This window comes from Chaetodon auriga, chromosome 3 (assembly GCF_051107435.1).
Source record: "Chaetodon auriga isolate fChaAug3 chromosome 3, fChaAug3.hap1, whole genome shotgun sequence".
NCBI classification, from domain to species: Eukaryota; Metazoa; Chordata; class Actinopteri; order Chaetodontiformes; family Chaetodontidae; genus Chaetodon; species Chaetodon auriga.
This window is the reverse complement of record NC_135076.1, coordinates 872,012-890,577: the sequence shown is the minus strand read 5'-3', so window position 1 is coordinate 890,577 and position 18,566 is coordinate 872,012. Positions and strand designations below refer to the sequence as shown.

The 18,566-nt window shown below is 40.0% G+C and overlaps 2 protein-coding genes across 2 annotated transcripts in view; one reads left to right on the top strand and one right to left on the bottom strand.

Moving 5' to 3' along the window:
- pde6d (phosphodiesterase 6D, cGMP-specific, rod, delta) overlaps positions 1 to 3,809 on the bottom strand; it is a 28,389-nt gene extending 24,580 nt beyond the window's left edge. The window contains exon 1 of the mRNA XM_076727309.1: positions 3,487 to 3,809. Within this exon, the coding sequence (XP_076583424.1) occupies positions 3,487 to 3,536 (50 nt within the window). The 5' untranslated portion in view covers positions 3,537 to 3,809. The remainder of the gene's footprint in view (positions 1 to 3,486) is intronic.
- Positions 3,810 to 8,794: 4,985 nt separating this feature from the next.
- On the top strand, positions 8,795 to 11,010 carry rpl36 (ribosomal protein L36). The gene is made up of 4 exons (XM_076727310.1): positions 8,795 to 8,851; positions 9,582 to 9,676; positions 10,244 to 10,378; positions 10,779 to 11,010. The coding sequence occupies exons 2-4, from the start codon at positions 9,584 to 9,586 to the stop codon at positions 10,866 to 10,868; spliced, it is 318 nt and encodes a 105-aa protein (XP_076583425.1). The 5' UTR covers positions 8,795 to 8,851; positions 9,582 to 9,583; the 3' UTR covers positions 10,869 to 11,010.
- The last annotated feature ends 7,556 nt before the right edge of the window (positions 11,011 to 18,566 follow it).

The window sequence follows — 18,566 nt, the reverse complement described above, 5'->3', positions numbered from 1 at the left end:
CATAAAATGTTCACACATTCTTTCTCAAATAACTTCTTCACAAACTAAACAAAAAAAAATCGTGTACAGCAATTGATTTAAGCTCCAACAGTATCATACCATAGCCTCCTCAGGCATGGCTGCCATTTGTGTATTTGTAAACCACCAGGGGGCCTGCATAAATCTGTCAGAACGAACGAACACACACGAACACGCACGCACGCACGCACACACACACACACACACACACAGGTAACGAGCCCCCAGTGAAAAGTTGCTGTCACTGTTTTGTCTGCATTTATTTTTAAAGATTCATTAATGGCTCAAAGAACAGGAAGCTTCCCAACCATAAACGCTACACAATATAACAACAGCCCCAGCACACCTATTTAACAGATATATGTACGTTTTCAATTCATACCACATCACCACAGTGTCGTTTGTTTGGGACGAGTATTCATTTTACAGTTATATGAAATGTTTGGTGTTTTCGCCTAATAGATGATTAATAAATAAATGCCATTCATTATTTTCCTGTGAATGGTTAATTAAGCAGCTAAACAACAAATCTTTGTAAGAGTAATACAGAGTCTGTTTTTACACGGATTATCAATTAAAATAGCAATGCAATTGGAAATTTGTATTTTGCCTTTGACCTACAGCTAATAAACCAAAATAACATTGCAACATATTTGTAAGTATATTTTTTCAAAAGCATAATTAAATATTGTGTGTACATAAAACCACCTCTAATCCAGAGGACATACCCAGTGAAGGGTATGTCCTTGGAGCTTGTTTCAACAAGTTCTAGCATTATTGGCAGAACTTTGTTGAGTAAAATGTCAGAAAAGTCTGAGAAGCATCTTATGTTTAGGCTACTGTATTTGGATTCTTTCTATTTGGATGGCACTTGGCAGACATGGGACTTACAGTAGCAGAAGGGGACATGAAATATAACAAACTTTGCCAAACTAGACGGATGTAAACTGGTCATATACAGTTACAATATAGGTCATGCAGATCCTTGTAGAACCATGCGGCCTGTCAGATGTGGAAAGTATCATTTGGGATTCAGTATGTCACAACCACTGTCCAAGGTGTGGAACGTGGGATCTCCAGGCAATTGATTCACTGATAGGCAGGGTTTCTGATGCAAACTCTGACAATTCACCATTTTGAACAATGACAGTGTTTGTTGTATAGAGTAGGATTTATTTCAGAAATCTTGGTTGTAAATTCTGCTGTTTACTTTTTGGATAGCACACCTTTGTATTATTGTGCAGAGAGACAAGCCTAGTCTCTACTTTACCATATATTCTGATGGCTAGAAGGGCTGGCGCTATGGCGTTATAAGTTGCAAAATAAGTTTCAGCTTACACCTGCCTCTTTGAAATTTTATGATGCATTTTTCCATTTTGACTTAAATTTGATTAAATTGATTTACTTTCATTTTTAGTTTCACCACTACTAGTGCAAGTACTGAGACAGCAAAATACAGTTTGGTATCTAACCAGAAGTGCAAAAAGCAGTAAAGTGCAGAGTATGTATGTATGTATGTATGTATGTATGTATTGAGGTGATATAAAAATAAACAATAAAGGATAGATATGGCATATATATATATACAGTATGAACAGTTTGCACATGAGCAGCAGTTAGAGTAGGTATTTCAGGTATAAGTATAGTGTATGTGTAAGTAAAAGTAAAGCTAATAGTAAGTTATATAGTGAATAAACAGCTGGAGGTATGATGTGAATATAGTGTATACAGTATAGATCTGATATGTACAATATAAACAGTAAATATGAATGGGTCAGGGTAGAGACATGCCACAGTCAGAGCAGGGTAACACAACTGCTTTACTCAGAACATCAAGTCATTTTGCATCATTAAACAGCAAGATGACAACTGACAACAACAGTATAGGGGCCACTGTCATGAAGACCCACCAGAGCACCGTTTCACAAAAGCATCTTAAGGCTAAGATGGACCCAGACCATCACCTTACAGTGGGACTATGATAAACTTCACCTAAAGATGCTTTTGGTAAACAGAGGCCGCATCACTTAAATAGAGAATATGAGCATTCCAATGCCATGAAAACTGAGGCATTTGGTTGTCAATGCAGGGACAACCAAGCTTAATGACCTGCTTTTTAACAAATACACTGACAAGCAGGAATGACAAGGTGGCAGTGAAAAGTCAGTGCCCAGCATTAACAGATGGCTAATGGATATAACTGCAAGGCATTTTTTCTCTAGTCATTTTCTCCAAAGCACAAAGATTGTAAACATTTAAGTAGTGAAAAACTGTAGGTATTGAAATAGATTTTAACAAAATCAAAAGTTTTATTTTTTCCCCACCACCTACAAATTTAAATATAAAAAATATGTGTAAAAGCAGCTGGCAAGTCAGAGCTGAGTAGTATATTGAGCTGGCAACTGATGTTTGGAAAGCCCTTAATGAACACCACCAGAGTACATGTTTTGTCATATTGGTTTATCCGACCATGAACACACCGGTAACAGTTTAAAATGTAAATTCAACAATGTGCAAAAATATGGCATCACATTTCCTTATATGTTTCCTTTCGGACTAATGAAACAAAGAAACTCGTGGAACAATTTACTTTCAATTTTGTTGATGATTTTACCCTAATTGTAAGTCAAACACAACCAGACACGTCAAAGTGCTATGAAAACAAATGATTGTTGCATCAGTAATAACGTAAAGAGGAAGAAACCAACAAGTGTCAGGGCGTCCTGGCGACTTACGGAGGCATATCATACAAACACAACATTGCAAGTTTAATTGAATGGAAATTGGTAGGAAGTATTTATAAAGCACAAGTGACAGGATAACACATTCAGAATACACAGTTATGATCTTTAAACAGTAGTATGATTTCCATACAATAAAACGACGCACCTGGATTTCACAACTCCCAGTATGTAGCAATGTAGCCATCACAACGTAAAGCAAATTAGGAAAGTTACCGGTACATAACGCTTGGAACATTTCTACTTTTAACTTTCAGCTAAGAGCTTACTAATTGTGAGTAAAAGCTTTAAAAAGATCAATTTGCAACAGCCTGCGTCAATTTTAACATTAACGCTACCTCCATCGCAGGACACCGCTGCTATAGCTAATGTTATGGGGTATTTAACGTTACAGCTGTCGGACCAATCGCACTTAACAGTTAGCCAGGCAAGGTAGCCAGGGCTAGGCCACTCATTTTGGCTGACAGGCCTAGCTAAGTTCGTAACAAAAGAAACATTTCCTTCTGTCACATCGAAAAACATCAGCTAACAGGCGAAAATGACAGGTTAGCCACAGCTGCTAACCTTACTGTACCACAAACCCTAACCCAACTACAGTCACGATGTTACTACCATCTTGCTAATGTTCGATGGCGCTGTCTAGCAATAGACAGGACAAGTAGTTAGCATATTACCATGGGTCAAACCTTCGCACATCACATACCCGCCTCCATAGCAAAAAGGATACAGTTTGAAGCCCTTCAAAATCTCCTTGGCCCTGTCTTCGTCTGAAGACATTTCAGAAATCGTCTGTTTTCGTTCCTTAACGTTACAGAGAACACAAGATCCGTTGAAATAACAAAGCTGCTGTTAATGTTAGCTTAACTAGTTAGCTACCAACACTGGTTGAATTAAAATAGCATAAACTCGGTGTACTTAACCGTATACTGTTGGACTGCAGGTTAAATCTGATCCGATAATGCAATCAGCTTAATATACCCAGCTAACTAACAGACAATTAGTTTAGCCAGTGAAAGACACAGGCTAACGGCTAACAACCAATCACAGATTGAGAATGAGTAGCATGGGTGGGACTAAAAAGGATAGAGACGCGTCACCAGGGGCAACGCCGCACACTGAAGTCTGATTAAGGCTGGCGTGGGCGCTGCTTTAAAAGCACATTTTCTCTCATTTTATCATTAAAAAAAAAATTATTTCTGAAGGAAATGGACTGTCAACAATTTCTAAAACTAAAAATATTAAATAACAGTATAATATACTTAGTAATATGATAATATAGTATATGCCATATACAACATTAGTGTTATATGGCAGTAGCAGCAGTAGTAGTATGCAGCATAGTGAGTGACTCAAAGAGAGGGGTCTGACTGTGGCATGTCTCTGTAGATAAGATGACAGATGACAATCACTATTATGGACCACAACAGTCATCTTTATCTAGGAAGTCATGTGACAACAAAAGCTGAAAGTGTCTTTTATTCATTTAAAAAAAAAAAAAAAAAACCTTTCCCATCACCCCTTTAAAACAATAAAATCAACTGTCTTGATTTATTTAAAACGCCTTTTAAAGTTTTGATTTAGTGCCCACGTCATTGTAACTCCTAAGGTTGTATAACTTGAACCTTACTTCTAACTACCCTGTCTAATATTAATGTATATTTTCTGTGACAGTTTATGTTATTTGTTGCATTGATGTGCAACTTTGTCCAATTTGCAAATTTTCAGCAAATTTGGAGATGACCAAACAGCGTGTACCTTAAATAATATGTGATGGCTACTCAGTAAGGTTTGTTAAGCGTCATTAAGCAAATTGTTTACCAGACTGAAGCATGTATCAAAGTCTATGGACAACTGAATTTTCAAGTCACATGTGACAGTTAGACATATAAATCCGAAATCATGGGGCTTACCAAAATTATACAGCGTCTACTAGAGAGTCAATTTACTTTTGGCCATATAACGTACCATGTTCAAATACATTTGCAAGCACTCCAGTTGACCCTGCTAGCCAGTAGATGAAATGATGACATTGTACCTTAATAAACAGACATGTTAAGTGACAGTTTCCTAAGTTCAGTTCCCTTTAAGATATGCAAATCTGTAAAACTCATCCCAACTGAACTGTGTAAATATATTACTACTTTTACTTTACACTACTACTTTTACAAGTATCTCCTAATTCTATGGAATGAAAAAAGATATCATTCAAGACCTCACATCATCTTAACAAATGTTTTTGTTTTTTGTTTTTTTTAACAATCTGACTCCTGCCAACTAGGCTTTTTCGGCTTCAAAGCTAATGAAGCCCTTGCAGTCTTGCAGCCACCTGGAAAACACAAAGCATTAAGTAGCACAAAGCCACACATTTTGTGTATAGTAATTACTTTTACATGGATCATAAGGTAAAGGCCTTGTCTTTCATGTGATATCAATATCACCATTAATTGTCGCAATTACCTCTTCTGGTTAATGAAATGTTATCTTATTAACTACATCTGTGCACAGTGAAGCTCATATTATTTCTTTCTACCTAACAATAAACAGAAAATCATGGATTACGACTCTGAGTAACATTTATTTTACATATTCAGTAGTTAAGAACACACTGGTGGGACGCTTCATGGAGTGATAGTGTTTGACCATTACAGTGAAAATATTGTACACACTTGTGTAACAGACTACTGCATCTGAAACAACCTGTTTCATCCCCTGTACTGGGAGCACAGGGGAATGCTGATTTACAGCTCAAGGACAAAGCTTTATGGTGAACATAAGCGCTAATCCCCATCACTATCCTCAACTGCTGGTAATCAAAACTCATCTCTTGATGAGCTACGGCGTTTATTCTCTAGCCAACTGAACATCCACTGACTCCCTTTTGATGGTCCACACAGGCACACAGCCTTTACCCCTGGAGAGGAACGGGACTCTATACTTTTCTGGAGTTGTGAGAGTCACTGGCTTGGTATAGGGAAACTCATGAGCCATTGGCTGAGTGTGTTGTTTTCCCCAGGGAATGAGAGAGCTGCCTCTGTGCAACTGCAAGCTAAGGCTCTCACTGTTTGTGCTTTGGCATTGAAAAACAGTTTAGATTAGATTTGATTAGATTCAACTTTATTGTCATCGTCAGAGTACAACACAGAGACAACAAAATGCAGTTTAGCATCTAACCAGAAGTGCAAATAGTAATAATAATAATAATAATAATAATAATAAAATACACACAAGTAGTGCAATTGGCATGAGGAATAAACAGTTGAGGTAGGTGCAGGTAGTGCAAGTAATTTCTATGAAACCATAAAAACATGTGCAACACGGTATGTAAACAGGTGCCGTGCTGTGGTGGACAGCAGCAGGGAGTTCTGCAGGGTAACAGCTCTAAAGCACCCAGTCTTCTTTGAGTTACTTGGTGGTGACTCTGCCATGGGACTCAGTAGTTCTGCTGGGGGTGACTTCAACACTCATGTGGGCAAGGATGGAGAAACCTGAAAGGAGCAGGAACAGCCTGCCTGATCTGTCCCTGAATAGTTCATTGTTGTTGGATTTTTGTCCTATGTTTTGGCCACTTGGGTGAAGAGAGGAGCAAAACTGTTATCTGATCACCACCTGGTGGTGGCTGGATCAGATGGCAGGGGAGGGTGCAGGACAGATCAGATAAACCTAAACATGTAGTGATGATGCATCCATGTTATCAACTCCCATCTCTGGAAAATTTTCTCATGCATCCTGGGAGAGGTTTGAGACATGGAATCCAAGTGGGACATGTGCAAATGTGCAAAGCCTCCATTGTGAAGGTTGCTGTTAGGATTTGTGGACAGAAGGTCATAGGTGACTGTCATGGTGGCAACCTAAGAACCTAGAGTGGCTGTGGCTCAGTAGATAGACCCCAAAAATTACCCCTGTTTGTGAGTGTGTTTAAATGGGAAACACTCATAATGAGCAGGTGGCTTAGATGCTGCAAATGTGTGCACGAAAGGGTGAATGCAAACTTGTGTTTTGGAAGCGCTTTGAGTGGTCAGACTAGAAAAAAATCACTATACAAACACATTTACCATTTACCGGTGGTAAGGAGGCCGTAGGCTGTAGACTTTAACCATTCACACACACACTGATGGCCGGGCATATTGGGTTTAGTGTCTTGACCAAGAATACTTCGACATGCTGAGGCCAGGGATCGAACCACCAACCCTCTGATAAGTGGACAACCACTCTACCTCCTGAGTAACAACTGCCAACAATAAAGAAAACAAAATCAAACAAATAGACATAACAGATTTGAATAAATCCAAACAAAACAAACATATAGCCATCTCACAGAAACGGTGCAGAAATGCACATCAGTTCATTCAATGACTAAAATGTGCACAGGTAGAATGAGGGTCAGAAATAGAATCCATGGAGCCAAAACCAAGTATTGAGGAAAGGCCAAGATGAAGGCCAGAAAACTAAAATTCAAAGAGATCCTGAGAGCTTGCTGTTATGCTGGGGAAAGAGTCAAAGTAATTGGAAAAACCCAGCACCTCAAAGAGAGTGTCAGGGATTGGCTGTCCATTTTATGTTACTGTCCAAATGAAAAATGTCATCCCAGAAACTCTTGAGCTCGGGTCAAGACCAGAAAAAATGACTTAGAGTCCCATCAGCTGACTTACACTTATCACAGGTAGCAGATGGAAAGATTCTTTTCAGTTTGGCCTTGGAAAAGTGCAGCCGATGCTTTGATCCAATCTAATCCTTTTGCCTGTAACTTGCCTCCTCACCATTCTCCTTAATCCATGCCTCTTTAATATGGAGAGAAGGGGTTGCCAAAGAAAAAAGACCAAACAACTGTGAAATTAAATGTTTAGAAGTAGGGGTTCTTGTCATAAGGTCATAAAAGTTGTGTTGTTTGAGCATCATATCAAAAGAGAGGTAGAGGCTGCCAACTGCTAAAATTTCTCATTTGCAGATACAGAAAAAAGTGACCGGGGGAAACACATGTCACCTTATAAACCCAGACAGAAGTCCAAAATTGTTTATCAGATCCAAGAAGGGGAGAGAGGGATGTCCTTACACCCTATAGAGTCATGATCACATCATCCATGTACAGGCCAACGGTACAGTCAGACAAGGCCAAGCAACTCAACTATGCACAAAGGCAGTTAGTTCGCCGAAGGGATGGAGAGCGGTACAATAATGAGTGTCTGCATGGTGGAGGTTCCTTGCAAGTTTGGGGCTGTAGCATTTCTGCAAATGGAGTTGGAGAATTTGTCAGGATTAAACAACCTACCAGCTCAAGTCCTTCAAAAAATGTGTGCAAGCGTACGTATAAGAATTGATGCTGGTTTGAAGGCAAAGGGTCACTAAATAAACAATTATTATATAGTATATAGTATATATAGTATATTTGTGTGTAGTATATATATATACACTACACACAAAAAATAAGGCTTTCAGGTAAAATTTATGGAAAATATAAAAAATTCACACTACAGTGATATTGTATCATGAAAGTAGGACATTTAAGTAGAAGCATGCAATGGTGATTTCCTCATCTCAAACAATTAGATAGATAGATAGATAGATAGATAGATAGATAGATAGATAGATAGATAGATACTTTATTCATCTCCAAGGGAAATTCACACAATTCAAACAAAAGCCAACAACAGTGGGTACACCACAACAAAAGATGTCAATGTCTCAATAACTTGTCACGTGCCCTTGAGCATCAATTACAGCTTGACAACAATGTCAAGTCAACTTATTGTCTGCTGAGGCATGGCATCCCACTCTTCTTAAAGGGCAGCCCTCAGGTCATTGAGGTTCTGGGGTACAGCGTTACGAGCCTCTACACCTCTAGCCTTCCCTCCACCATGAACCATACTCACCCATTTATAGAATAGTCGTATCTTATCTTATTCAAATACTTTTCAACGGCGCTGGTTTCAACAGCGTTGGTACTTAGGACCAAAATTAAATAACAGTACCTCATCCAGCCCGGTAGGGGCACTGCTCTGCCGACGTCGCAGAAATGTCTTCCGGGTTAAACCTTTCATTACACCGTGTCGCACAGCCAACAGTCTTTCCGGCTAGACCGCCATCGCAGATAGGAGGTAGGACTTCTATCTTGACAAGTATCAGTTAAAATCCATCAATAATCTCCGCCATCCATCGATTATAAGCGAATAAATTGAATTAAATTTGGTTTATTGTCTTCATTTTATATTACTGTACAGTATTGTAAGACCACGATTAAACAAAATTTGTTGTCGCGTCAGTGACCAACCAGCATTTCTGGTTCTGTTCGTTCAGCACACTGCACCAAACACTTTGGCCCTGAGATCCTTACGAGTTATTGCTTTCAATCGCATACCACATTCTTCTGTCGAGACTGGGAAAGATTAAATCAAAACTTGTGTGGAGGTTGAATACTGTCAGCAAGCGTCCATGGCGGATAAAAAGTATCTAGAATGGCCGTACGTTCGTCCGGGTTTTCTGGTGGACACGGGCATAATCTAATTTGGTAGCGTAATCATTTTTAGTAATCGGTGGTAGGTCACTTAATGCTTTATTAAAGTGTTCTATGACTATTGTTAACATGAAAAATTCATATTGCAGGATTGGTCGGTAGAGTAATATTTTTGTGGGTTTTATTTTGATGCATTCATTAAAAGAAGTACCCTAACAGCGGTTGTTCTTTTCCATTATTCTTCAGTACCTTCAGAAGTTATATTGCAGTGCTGTCAAATGACAGTGTATGTGACATCTCAAATTACTGTGTGGCCAAACTGCTTATTTAAAATTGTTGTTGTTTGCACTTTGCTTGTTTGTGGTTTTGTACAGATATGGCTATTCGCTATCCCATGGCTGTTGGCCTTAACAAAGGTCATCCAGTCACCAAAAACGTAACTGCTCCCAAGCACAGCCGCCGGCGTGGGGTGAGTATCTGCTTTTCTTTGATTAAAAACTTTATTGGACAACATTCAGCAAGAAATTTTCAAAAGGATAATAACACAATGAAGCCCAAAGGCTTGTTTACATTGCGTCTCTTAAGTGACAAGTAGTTTGGAGCAACCAGGGGTTGTCAGTCCTGCTGATTCAGTGCCACAGCTTTCTGGTTTTGTGTGTTCTTACTAGCTATTTTGAAAGCATGCATCTGCCATAAGACAACTGTCAGTCTATCTGGCTGACACTGTTGGAAGATACAAACTTTTCTTTGATCTATAGATCAGACATGTTTTCCTCTTAAACTGTAATCCATTTTCAAGGTGACAGTGGTCTACAGGAGTGTTGATTAAGCTAAAATGAACTACAGAGCACTGTGGTAAAATTATCAAAGCTGTAGCTGTCAGCTTGGAACTTTACTGTGTTAGCTATGTAGAGTGAAAGCAGAAACACTGGTCTTCAGTCTTGTTGCCCAGTTTTACTTGTGATAAGAAAAATCTGAAAATTTAAACTACATACCTTTTTAATTTGTCTTAATGTACCTTGTCATTTCTCTGCAGCGTCTGACCAAACACAGCAAGTTTGTTCGGGACATGATCCGTGAAGTGTGTGGTTTTGCTCCATATGAAAGGCGAGCCATGGAGCTGCTGAAAGTGTCAAAGGACAAGAGAGCCCTCAAGTTTATCAAGAAGAGAGTGAGTTTATTTTCTCTGTTGGTGCCCTTAAAAGTGCTTGTGTAAGTCAGAACTGCCAGACAGCCACCATAATTTCGAATTAATTACCCATAAATTCTGCCAGTCTAAAACAGACTTGTGCAAATGTTGCTGTGAATTTTTCTCTGTAAGTTTTAAGTAGCTTTTTAAATCTAGTGTATATAGTTCTGCCTTTCTATGTACAGAGTTGTACACTTGTATGTATAGCTTTATTCAACTGGCCCTCACAGATATGGTGAGTGGTGTCACTGTATGAGACTGTACCAGGTTTAACATATCATTGACGAATATGATGCATTAAACTGACCCCAAACCTAAGAAAGGGAGCTATGTTTAGATAGCACTGAAGCGATTCAATCTAATGTTGGTGTTTCTTCTCCAGATTGGCACTCACATTCGGGCCAAGAGAAAGAGAGAGGAGCTGAGCAATGTACTGGCTGCCATGAGGAAGGCTGCTGCCAAGAAGGACTGATCTGTCACTTAATAAAAGTTTGCTTTACTACAAAATCTAGACTAATGGTCAATCTTCTGCTTTGCTTTTGCTGATTTGTCAGCAGTCATTAGGTCCATATGCAGCATGTATGTTTATCCCTTAATAACAAATTCCACCTTGACTGTTCTGTGTGAGGATGTGCTTTCTTGTTTTTAATTACAATTTAACATACTTGAAATACCCACATGTTGCACTGCAATTCACAAGTGGTACACTGTTTGTTTACACTGTCACATGTTTCTTCAAGTCTGACTTCTATCAGCATTTCTCTCTCCTGGAAATGTGTGTGTGCGCGTAAAGACAAGCTGGAGCTCCTTTGTAAAATCTGTTAAGCTTTAATGGAGTTTGGGCTGTGTTGACAAAACAGCTAAAACTTGCCCCTACCCACCTGAATAGGCATGCCAGTCCTATCTTAAAGACTTCTTAAAATTTTAGATTAAAGAATTTTGACACAAAAAGCAGGGTAAGTTGCTAAGAGAGAAGTTGGTGACGTCATGTTGAGAGTTAATGTGTACCTTTTTAAGTTTTATTTACACCTTTTTGAGTTTTTAATCAAAGAAGCATATTTTTTTAAGAAGAGCACATTCACACCAGCCATTTCCCTTAGACAAGCTCAAGGTGGGAATCTAAAATGCTGTCATCAGAAAATGATTAGGCTGACCTATAATGTGACCTCTAAACTTCTGTATGCAAATATTCAACTGTTCAATGTTTCGGTACTTTTTGCACAACTTGCTGTTCTCTAATAAGGAGCTGAATGGCTAAGTTCACAACAGCTGTTTGATCCATGAATCGACCAATAAATTTCCTGTTTCAATTAGAATTGGTATTTAAACAGCCCTCGTCATCATGCTGTTCACATTTTGACATCATGAGACCAAGATGACTCTACAGTTGATCAATAGTACCTCACCATTGCAAGTCTTCAAACAGGATGTTCTCAGAGGAAAGTGGCCACTGAGCTTAGAGTGTCACAGCTTGTCATCAGCAGGTTGCAACAGAGAGACTGGAAGAGTCACAGAAAGGCATAGAAGTGGACATCCTTTGGCCAGATCCCACACTGACTGCTTCATTGTGAACATTGCCCCGTGGAACCAGTTAATGAATGCCACTCAACTCCAGGCCATTTAAGGGAGGTGAGAAGCACCCAAGCGTCATGTCAGACCATTTGAAACTGTTCACATTAGCGTGGTCTGCGTGCTAGATGACCTGCAAGGGTACCTGACCACACCACCAGGCGATGGCATCATTGTCTTTCATGGGCCAGGGAGCATTTACGCTGGACGAGAGATCAGTGGGCCTCGGTGCTGTTCTCTGATGAAAGTCAATTCACGCCAAGCAGAAATGGTGGTGTTACAGTGTGGGCAGTGTGTCTAGTCAATACAGAACTGCCCTACACTTGTGAATGGTACGGTGACAAGCCTATACTACCTGAATAACATCATTAATCCAGTCATACCCCTGCATGAACAACACAGGCCTAATTTCAAGATCAAGATCAATATTCCTTTATTTGTCCCGCGAGGGGAATTCCAGAATACAGCAGCATCAGTAAAGATTAATATAAGAAGTGCATGCAGATTAGAAACAAAAACAGTATGTACAAAAGAGTGAGGATTTAAATAAAAATAAAAAGAAAGAAATTGTAAAAAAAAAAGAAATTGTAAGAAATTGTAGATCGTATTTACAGACTGTTATGTACATGTTTTTATTGCACAGCTTATTGTCCAGACTATTGCACTGATTACTTAGAGCAGCTTTTATTGTACAGTCTGACAGCTGCAGGGAGGAATGACCTGCGATACCGCTCTTTCACACACTTTGGATGTAGCATCCTGTCACTGATGGAGCTCCTCAGTGCAGTGAGTGTGTTTTGGAGGGGGTGGGAGTCATTGTCTGTCATGGAGGACAGCTTGGCTGTCATCCTCCTCCCCCCCACCTCCTCCACCAGTTCCAGAGGGCATCCCAGGACAGAGCTGGCCTTCTTGATAAGTTTGCCCAGCCTCTTCCTGTCAGCTGTAGTGATGCTGCTCCCCCAGCAGACTACACCATAGAAAATGGCAGAGGCCACAACAGAGTCATAGAAGGTCTTTAGGAGTGCCCCACGCACCCCAAAAGACCTCAGCCTCCTGAGCAGATAGAGTCTGCTCTGTCCTTTTTTGTAAAGTGCAGTGGTGTTATGAGTCCAGTCCAATTTATTGTTCAGATGAACACCCAGGTACTTATAAGATGTCGCCATCTCAATGTCCCTTCCCTGGATGTTCACTGGTGTTGGTGAAGAGTGCGGGCGCCGACGAAAGTCCACAACCAGCTCCTTGGTTTTACCCGCGTTAATCTGGAGGTGGTTCTGCTGGCACCAGTCCACAAAATCCTGGATGAGTCCTCTGTATGACCTGTCGTCCCCATCTGTGATGAGGCCGACAGAGAACTTCTGCAGGTGGCAAGTGGGTGACAGGTGTGAAAAGTCTGCTGTGTAGAGGGTGAAGAGGAATGGTGCCCCCACACTGCAGAGGACAGTCCCTGACCACTTCTTCATGGACGGCAATGCTCCAGCTCATCAAGGTCGCATCATTAGGGAAAGGCTACTGGAGACTAGGGTAACTCAAATTGAGTGGTCTGCTTTTTCTCCAGACCTGAATCCCATAGAAAACCTATTGGATCAGCTGAGTCGCTGTGTAGAGGCTCGTAACTTTGTACCCCAGAACCTCAATGATCTGAGGGCCGTCCTTCAAGAAAGGTGGGATGCCATGCCTCAGTAGACAATAAGTCGACTTGTGAACAGCATGAGACATAGTTGTCAAGCTGTAATTGATGCTCAAGGGCACATGACAAGTTATTGAGACGTTGACATTTTTTGTTGTGGTATACCCACCACTGTTGTTGGCTTTTGTTTCAATAAATTGTTTGAGATGAGGTAATCACCATTGCATGCGTTTACTTAAATGCCCTACTTTCATGATATAATATCACTGTAGCATGAACTTTTTACATTTTCCATAAATTTTCCATAAAAAATACCAAATGCCATAAAATTCTACTGCCCATAAAAGTACTATTGCCAATATTTTTATGAGAAAAAATACTAATGTCATATGTTGTATTGCAACTGAGAAATACAGTTGCATAGAAAGACACTGAATTTCACGAGACTGGATGCACAAAATATACAGTATATAAATATACTGTTGCCAATATGGATAATAAATAATGTTATTTCACAGTTGGGAAAAAGTATACAAGTTAGAGATTACACAAGATGTAATGATATCGCACCAGATGAAATGGATAATGTGAGCATGTATTAGCATTGATAACAGTAGTGCAAAACAAAAGTGGATTTATGATGTAGAATTCGAAAACAGCATCAGCACAGTGCTACATTAAATGAACATGACAGCTGTTGGGATGACTCTACTGATCAGTTTGTTCAGTCTTTTTTTGTCCCTCTCAGAGCTTCCACAGGTCCAGCAGACCATTGCATAGAAAACTGCAGATGCTATGAGTTTTAGGGCCACATTGAGCAGAATTTTTATTTATTTATTTATTTATTTGTTTTTTTAGACTTCAAGAATAAAGGTGTACTATTATTCTAAAAAAAAGTTGGAATACTATGAGAATAAAGTCAGAATATTATGAGAATAAAGTCGTAATTCTATGAGAAAAAAGTCATAATGTTATGAGAATAAAGGTCTGATTTTTCGAGAATTTTATGAGAAAAGGATATTACAACTTCACAAAGTTCTCCACAACCCTCATTTTGACTGCTCTTCTGATATCTCTCTTCTAAAATAACAGCGAAAAGAAGTATGACTTTATTGTCCTAATGTTTCACCTTAACTCTTATAAAAATATGACTTTATTCTCATAAAATTACAACTTTCTTATCGAAATCTTGGATTTTTCTTATCATGGCCCTAATACGTCATATACAGAGTCATAAATTGTTTTCATCAGTGTCCTACATAATCCAAAGGATCTCAGTCTTCTTAGCAGGTGCAGACAACTTTGGCCCACCCTGTACAGGGCATCTGTACTATTTGTCCAGTCCAGTTTGTTACTGAGGTCAACACCCAGGTATTTGTAATGCCCCACGATCTCAACGTCCAAGCCCTGGATGTTCACTAGTGTAGTCTGTGGTACCGTCCTTCGGAAATCAGTTACCATCTCCTTTGTCTCGGTGGCATGTATGTGTAAGTGGTTCAGTCCACACCAGTCTACAAAGTTTGTGACCTCCCTATATTCCAGTTCGTTACCTTGTGATACGTGTCCAATGATGGTTGTATCATCTAGAGAACTTCTGGATGTGACAGTTGTTGGTGGTGTCTGAAGTCTGACGTGTAGAGGGTGAAGAGGAAAGGAAATAGGTGCTTATTATGCATAGGATACATACAGCTGCTCCCCCCTCCCCCCTCTGGGTAGGTCAGACCACAACCTTGTGCACCTCAATCCCTGTTATATGCCTCTGGTGAAGAGTTAGCCTGCAACCACAAGGACAGTGAGGAGATGGTCAGAGAAGACATACGAGACACTGCAGGGCTGTTTTGAGGTGACAGACTGGCAGGCACTCTGTGAGCCGCATGGGGAGGACATTGATGAGCTCACAGAGTGCATCATGGACTATATCACTTTCTGTGTGGACTCCATTGACCCAGCCAGGATTGTCCATTGTTATCCAAATAACAAGCCGTAGGTGACAAAGGACATCAAAGTCATCCTCAATGAGAAGAAGAGGGCTTTCTGTGTGGGTAACAGGGAGGAGGCGAGAACAATACAGGGGGAACTGAAGGTGAAATCAACGAGGCTAAGGAGAAATACAGGAGAAAGCTGGAGTGGAAACTCCAGCGGAACAACTTGAGAGAGGTCTGGAGTGGAATGAAGACAATCACTGGCTTCAGAACAACTAACAACAGAGGAGTTGAAGGCAGCATTGACAGGGCCAATGAACTGAATCTGTTTTTTAATACATTTGACACTGTAGGCCTCCAAGGACTACAGACCTGTGGCACTGACGTCCCACATCATGAAGACCCTGGAGAGACTTGTCCTGGAGCAGCTCTGGCCCATGGTCAAGCCACTCTTGGACCCCCTCCAGTTTGCGACTTGGACTTGAGGATGCCATCATCCACCTGCTCAATCATGTCCACGTCAACCTGGACAAGCCGGCGAGCACTGTGAGGGTTATGTTTTTTGACTTCTCCAGTACATTTAACACCATTCGTCCAGCTCCACTGGGTGACAAGCTGACAGCAATGCAGGTGGACGCCCCCTAGTGTTCTGGATTGTGGACTACCTGACTGGCAGACCACAGTACTTGCACCTGCAACACTGTGTGTCCGACAGAATGGTCACCAACACTGGGACCCCACAGGGGACTGTCCTCTCTCCCTTACTCTTCACCCTCTATACCACGGACTTCAACTATTGCACAGAGACCTGCCATCTTCAGAAGTTTTCTGATGACTCTGTGATAGTTGGATGTATCAGTGAGGATGATGAGGATGAGTCCAGGGTTGTTGTGGACAACTTTGTCACATGGTGTGAGCAGAGCCATCTGCAACTAAACGTGGAAAAGACTAAGGAGCTGGTAGTGAACCTGAGGAGAACCAAGGTACCAGTGACCCTTGTTTCCATCCAGGGAGTCAGTGTGGACATTGTGGAGGATTACAAGTACCTGGGGGTACATAATGACAATAAACTGGACTGGACAAAGAACACTGACGCTCTCTACAGGAAGGGCCAGAGTTGTCTCTATTTTCTGAGGCAACTGAGGTCCTTCAACATCTGCCAGACTATGCTCAGGATTTTCTATGAGTCTGTGGTGGCAAGTGCTATTCTCTACGCTGTTGCGTGCTGGGGCAGCAGGCTGGGGATGGCGGACGCCAACAGACTCAACAAACTGATCCGCAAGGCCAGTGACGTTGTGGGAATGGAGTGTGAGTCTCTGATGGTGGTGCCAGAGAGGAGGATGCTGACTAAGCTACGGACTATCTTGGACAACGTCTCACACCCACTTCATGATGTGCTGGCCAGGCACAGTGAGAGACTCAACCCACCAAAACTCAAGACTGAACGCCGCAGGAAATCATTCCTGCCTGTGGCCATCAACCTGTACAACTCCTCCCTCTGAATGGCCCTTGGACTTTTCACTGCCTGATATTATATTATACTGATACATTTTTGACCAAATTCAATTTTACACATCCTCTGTATATACTCTGTTTATTTTTCTCAGTATATATATTTTGTTTTAGATTTTGTTTTATATTTGTTGTATATTTTGTTTTATATATATATTTCACTATAAATATTTGTCTCAGTATAAATATTTTGTTTTTGATATTTGCTTTTTATATATATATTTTCTTTCTCTTTTCTTCCTTTTCTAACTTTATTCTTGTAAGGAGCACCTGCACCACAAATAATTTCCCCTCGGGGATCAATAAAAGAATTCTGATCCTGATTCTGATTCTGATAATCTAACAACTTCTCCTGCTCTGGGCTCTTTCTTGTCATCTCACACTTGAGACAGCAGGCAGCGTCAGAATAAACTCTCAGAAAGAAAACAAACGACTCAGTGCTTTTTAGTACAAAATTGTGCCAACATTTTATAACATATGCCATCTTTCCCAGGAGTTGTTTGATGAGCACTAGCAATTTCCTGACATCTCCTTTTCTATGATATTTTGGGATTCTCAATTAAGATTCCATTACACTGTCTGGTCTCCTCCTTAAGACAATCTGAGCTGTGAACCATTGTATGCGTTCGAACAAATATCCAAAGGGGGCACCAAATTACTTGCTATTTGCTATCTAATCGTAACGTGCAGAAATCCCTTGGGTGTAAATGTGAATGTAAATATTTTACATCGAACAAAATGCTTTACTCATAACCATAACTGTGGGAAATAGGGGTGCTGATCAATGAATAAAAAAGTCCTCTCCCTTTTATTCTTGCTTCGTAACAAGTGAATTTCCTCAGTATGGGATCAGTAAAGTCTTATCTTATTGGATTCCAATTTCTGAAAGAAGCCCCTCTTGCACATTGCAAGTTTAACAATTACCTTCTCATCATTTTTCCTCCTTTCCTCTAAAGCTGTTCTCCCATTGCAATGACTGTCTTTTTGTTTCTAAGCTTTTTGTTTCTTTTTGTATATTTTTCTCCTAACCTCATCCTACTCTACATAACTCCTGCAACATACTTCCGTCTCTCCTAACTCACTTCCTCAACTGTCACCTTCCTTCTGCCATCTCTCATCCAAGTCACTGTTGCTTTAGGAGTCATCAATGTTATTTCTGCACAAACAGTGTTGCTGTCAGCACACCTGAATCACACTTACCTGTAGCTATGGGGTGCCGTTTGTAAAGTTGGTCATGCTGAAAATAACAGCAACATTTTGTCACATTTAGCTTCAAATCATGTTTTAAAAAGTGGTGTGAATTTTTGAAAGTCACTTTTTTAGCACATTTAACACAATATTTGTTAACTTTGAAAATTTATTAAATAATTAAATCTAAATCTAAATGTTAAATCTAAATGTTTAATCTAAAAGTTAAGTCTAAATCTAAATGTTTAATCTAAATCTAAAAGTTAAATCTAAATCTAAATGTTAAATCTAAATGTTACACCTAAATGTTAAATCTAAATCTAAATATCAAATCTAAATGTTTAATCTAAAT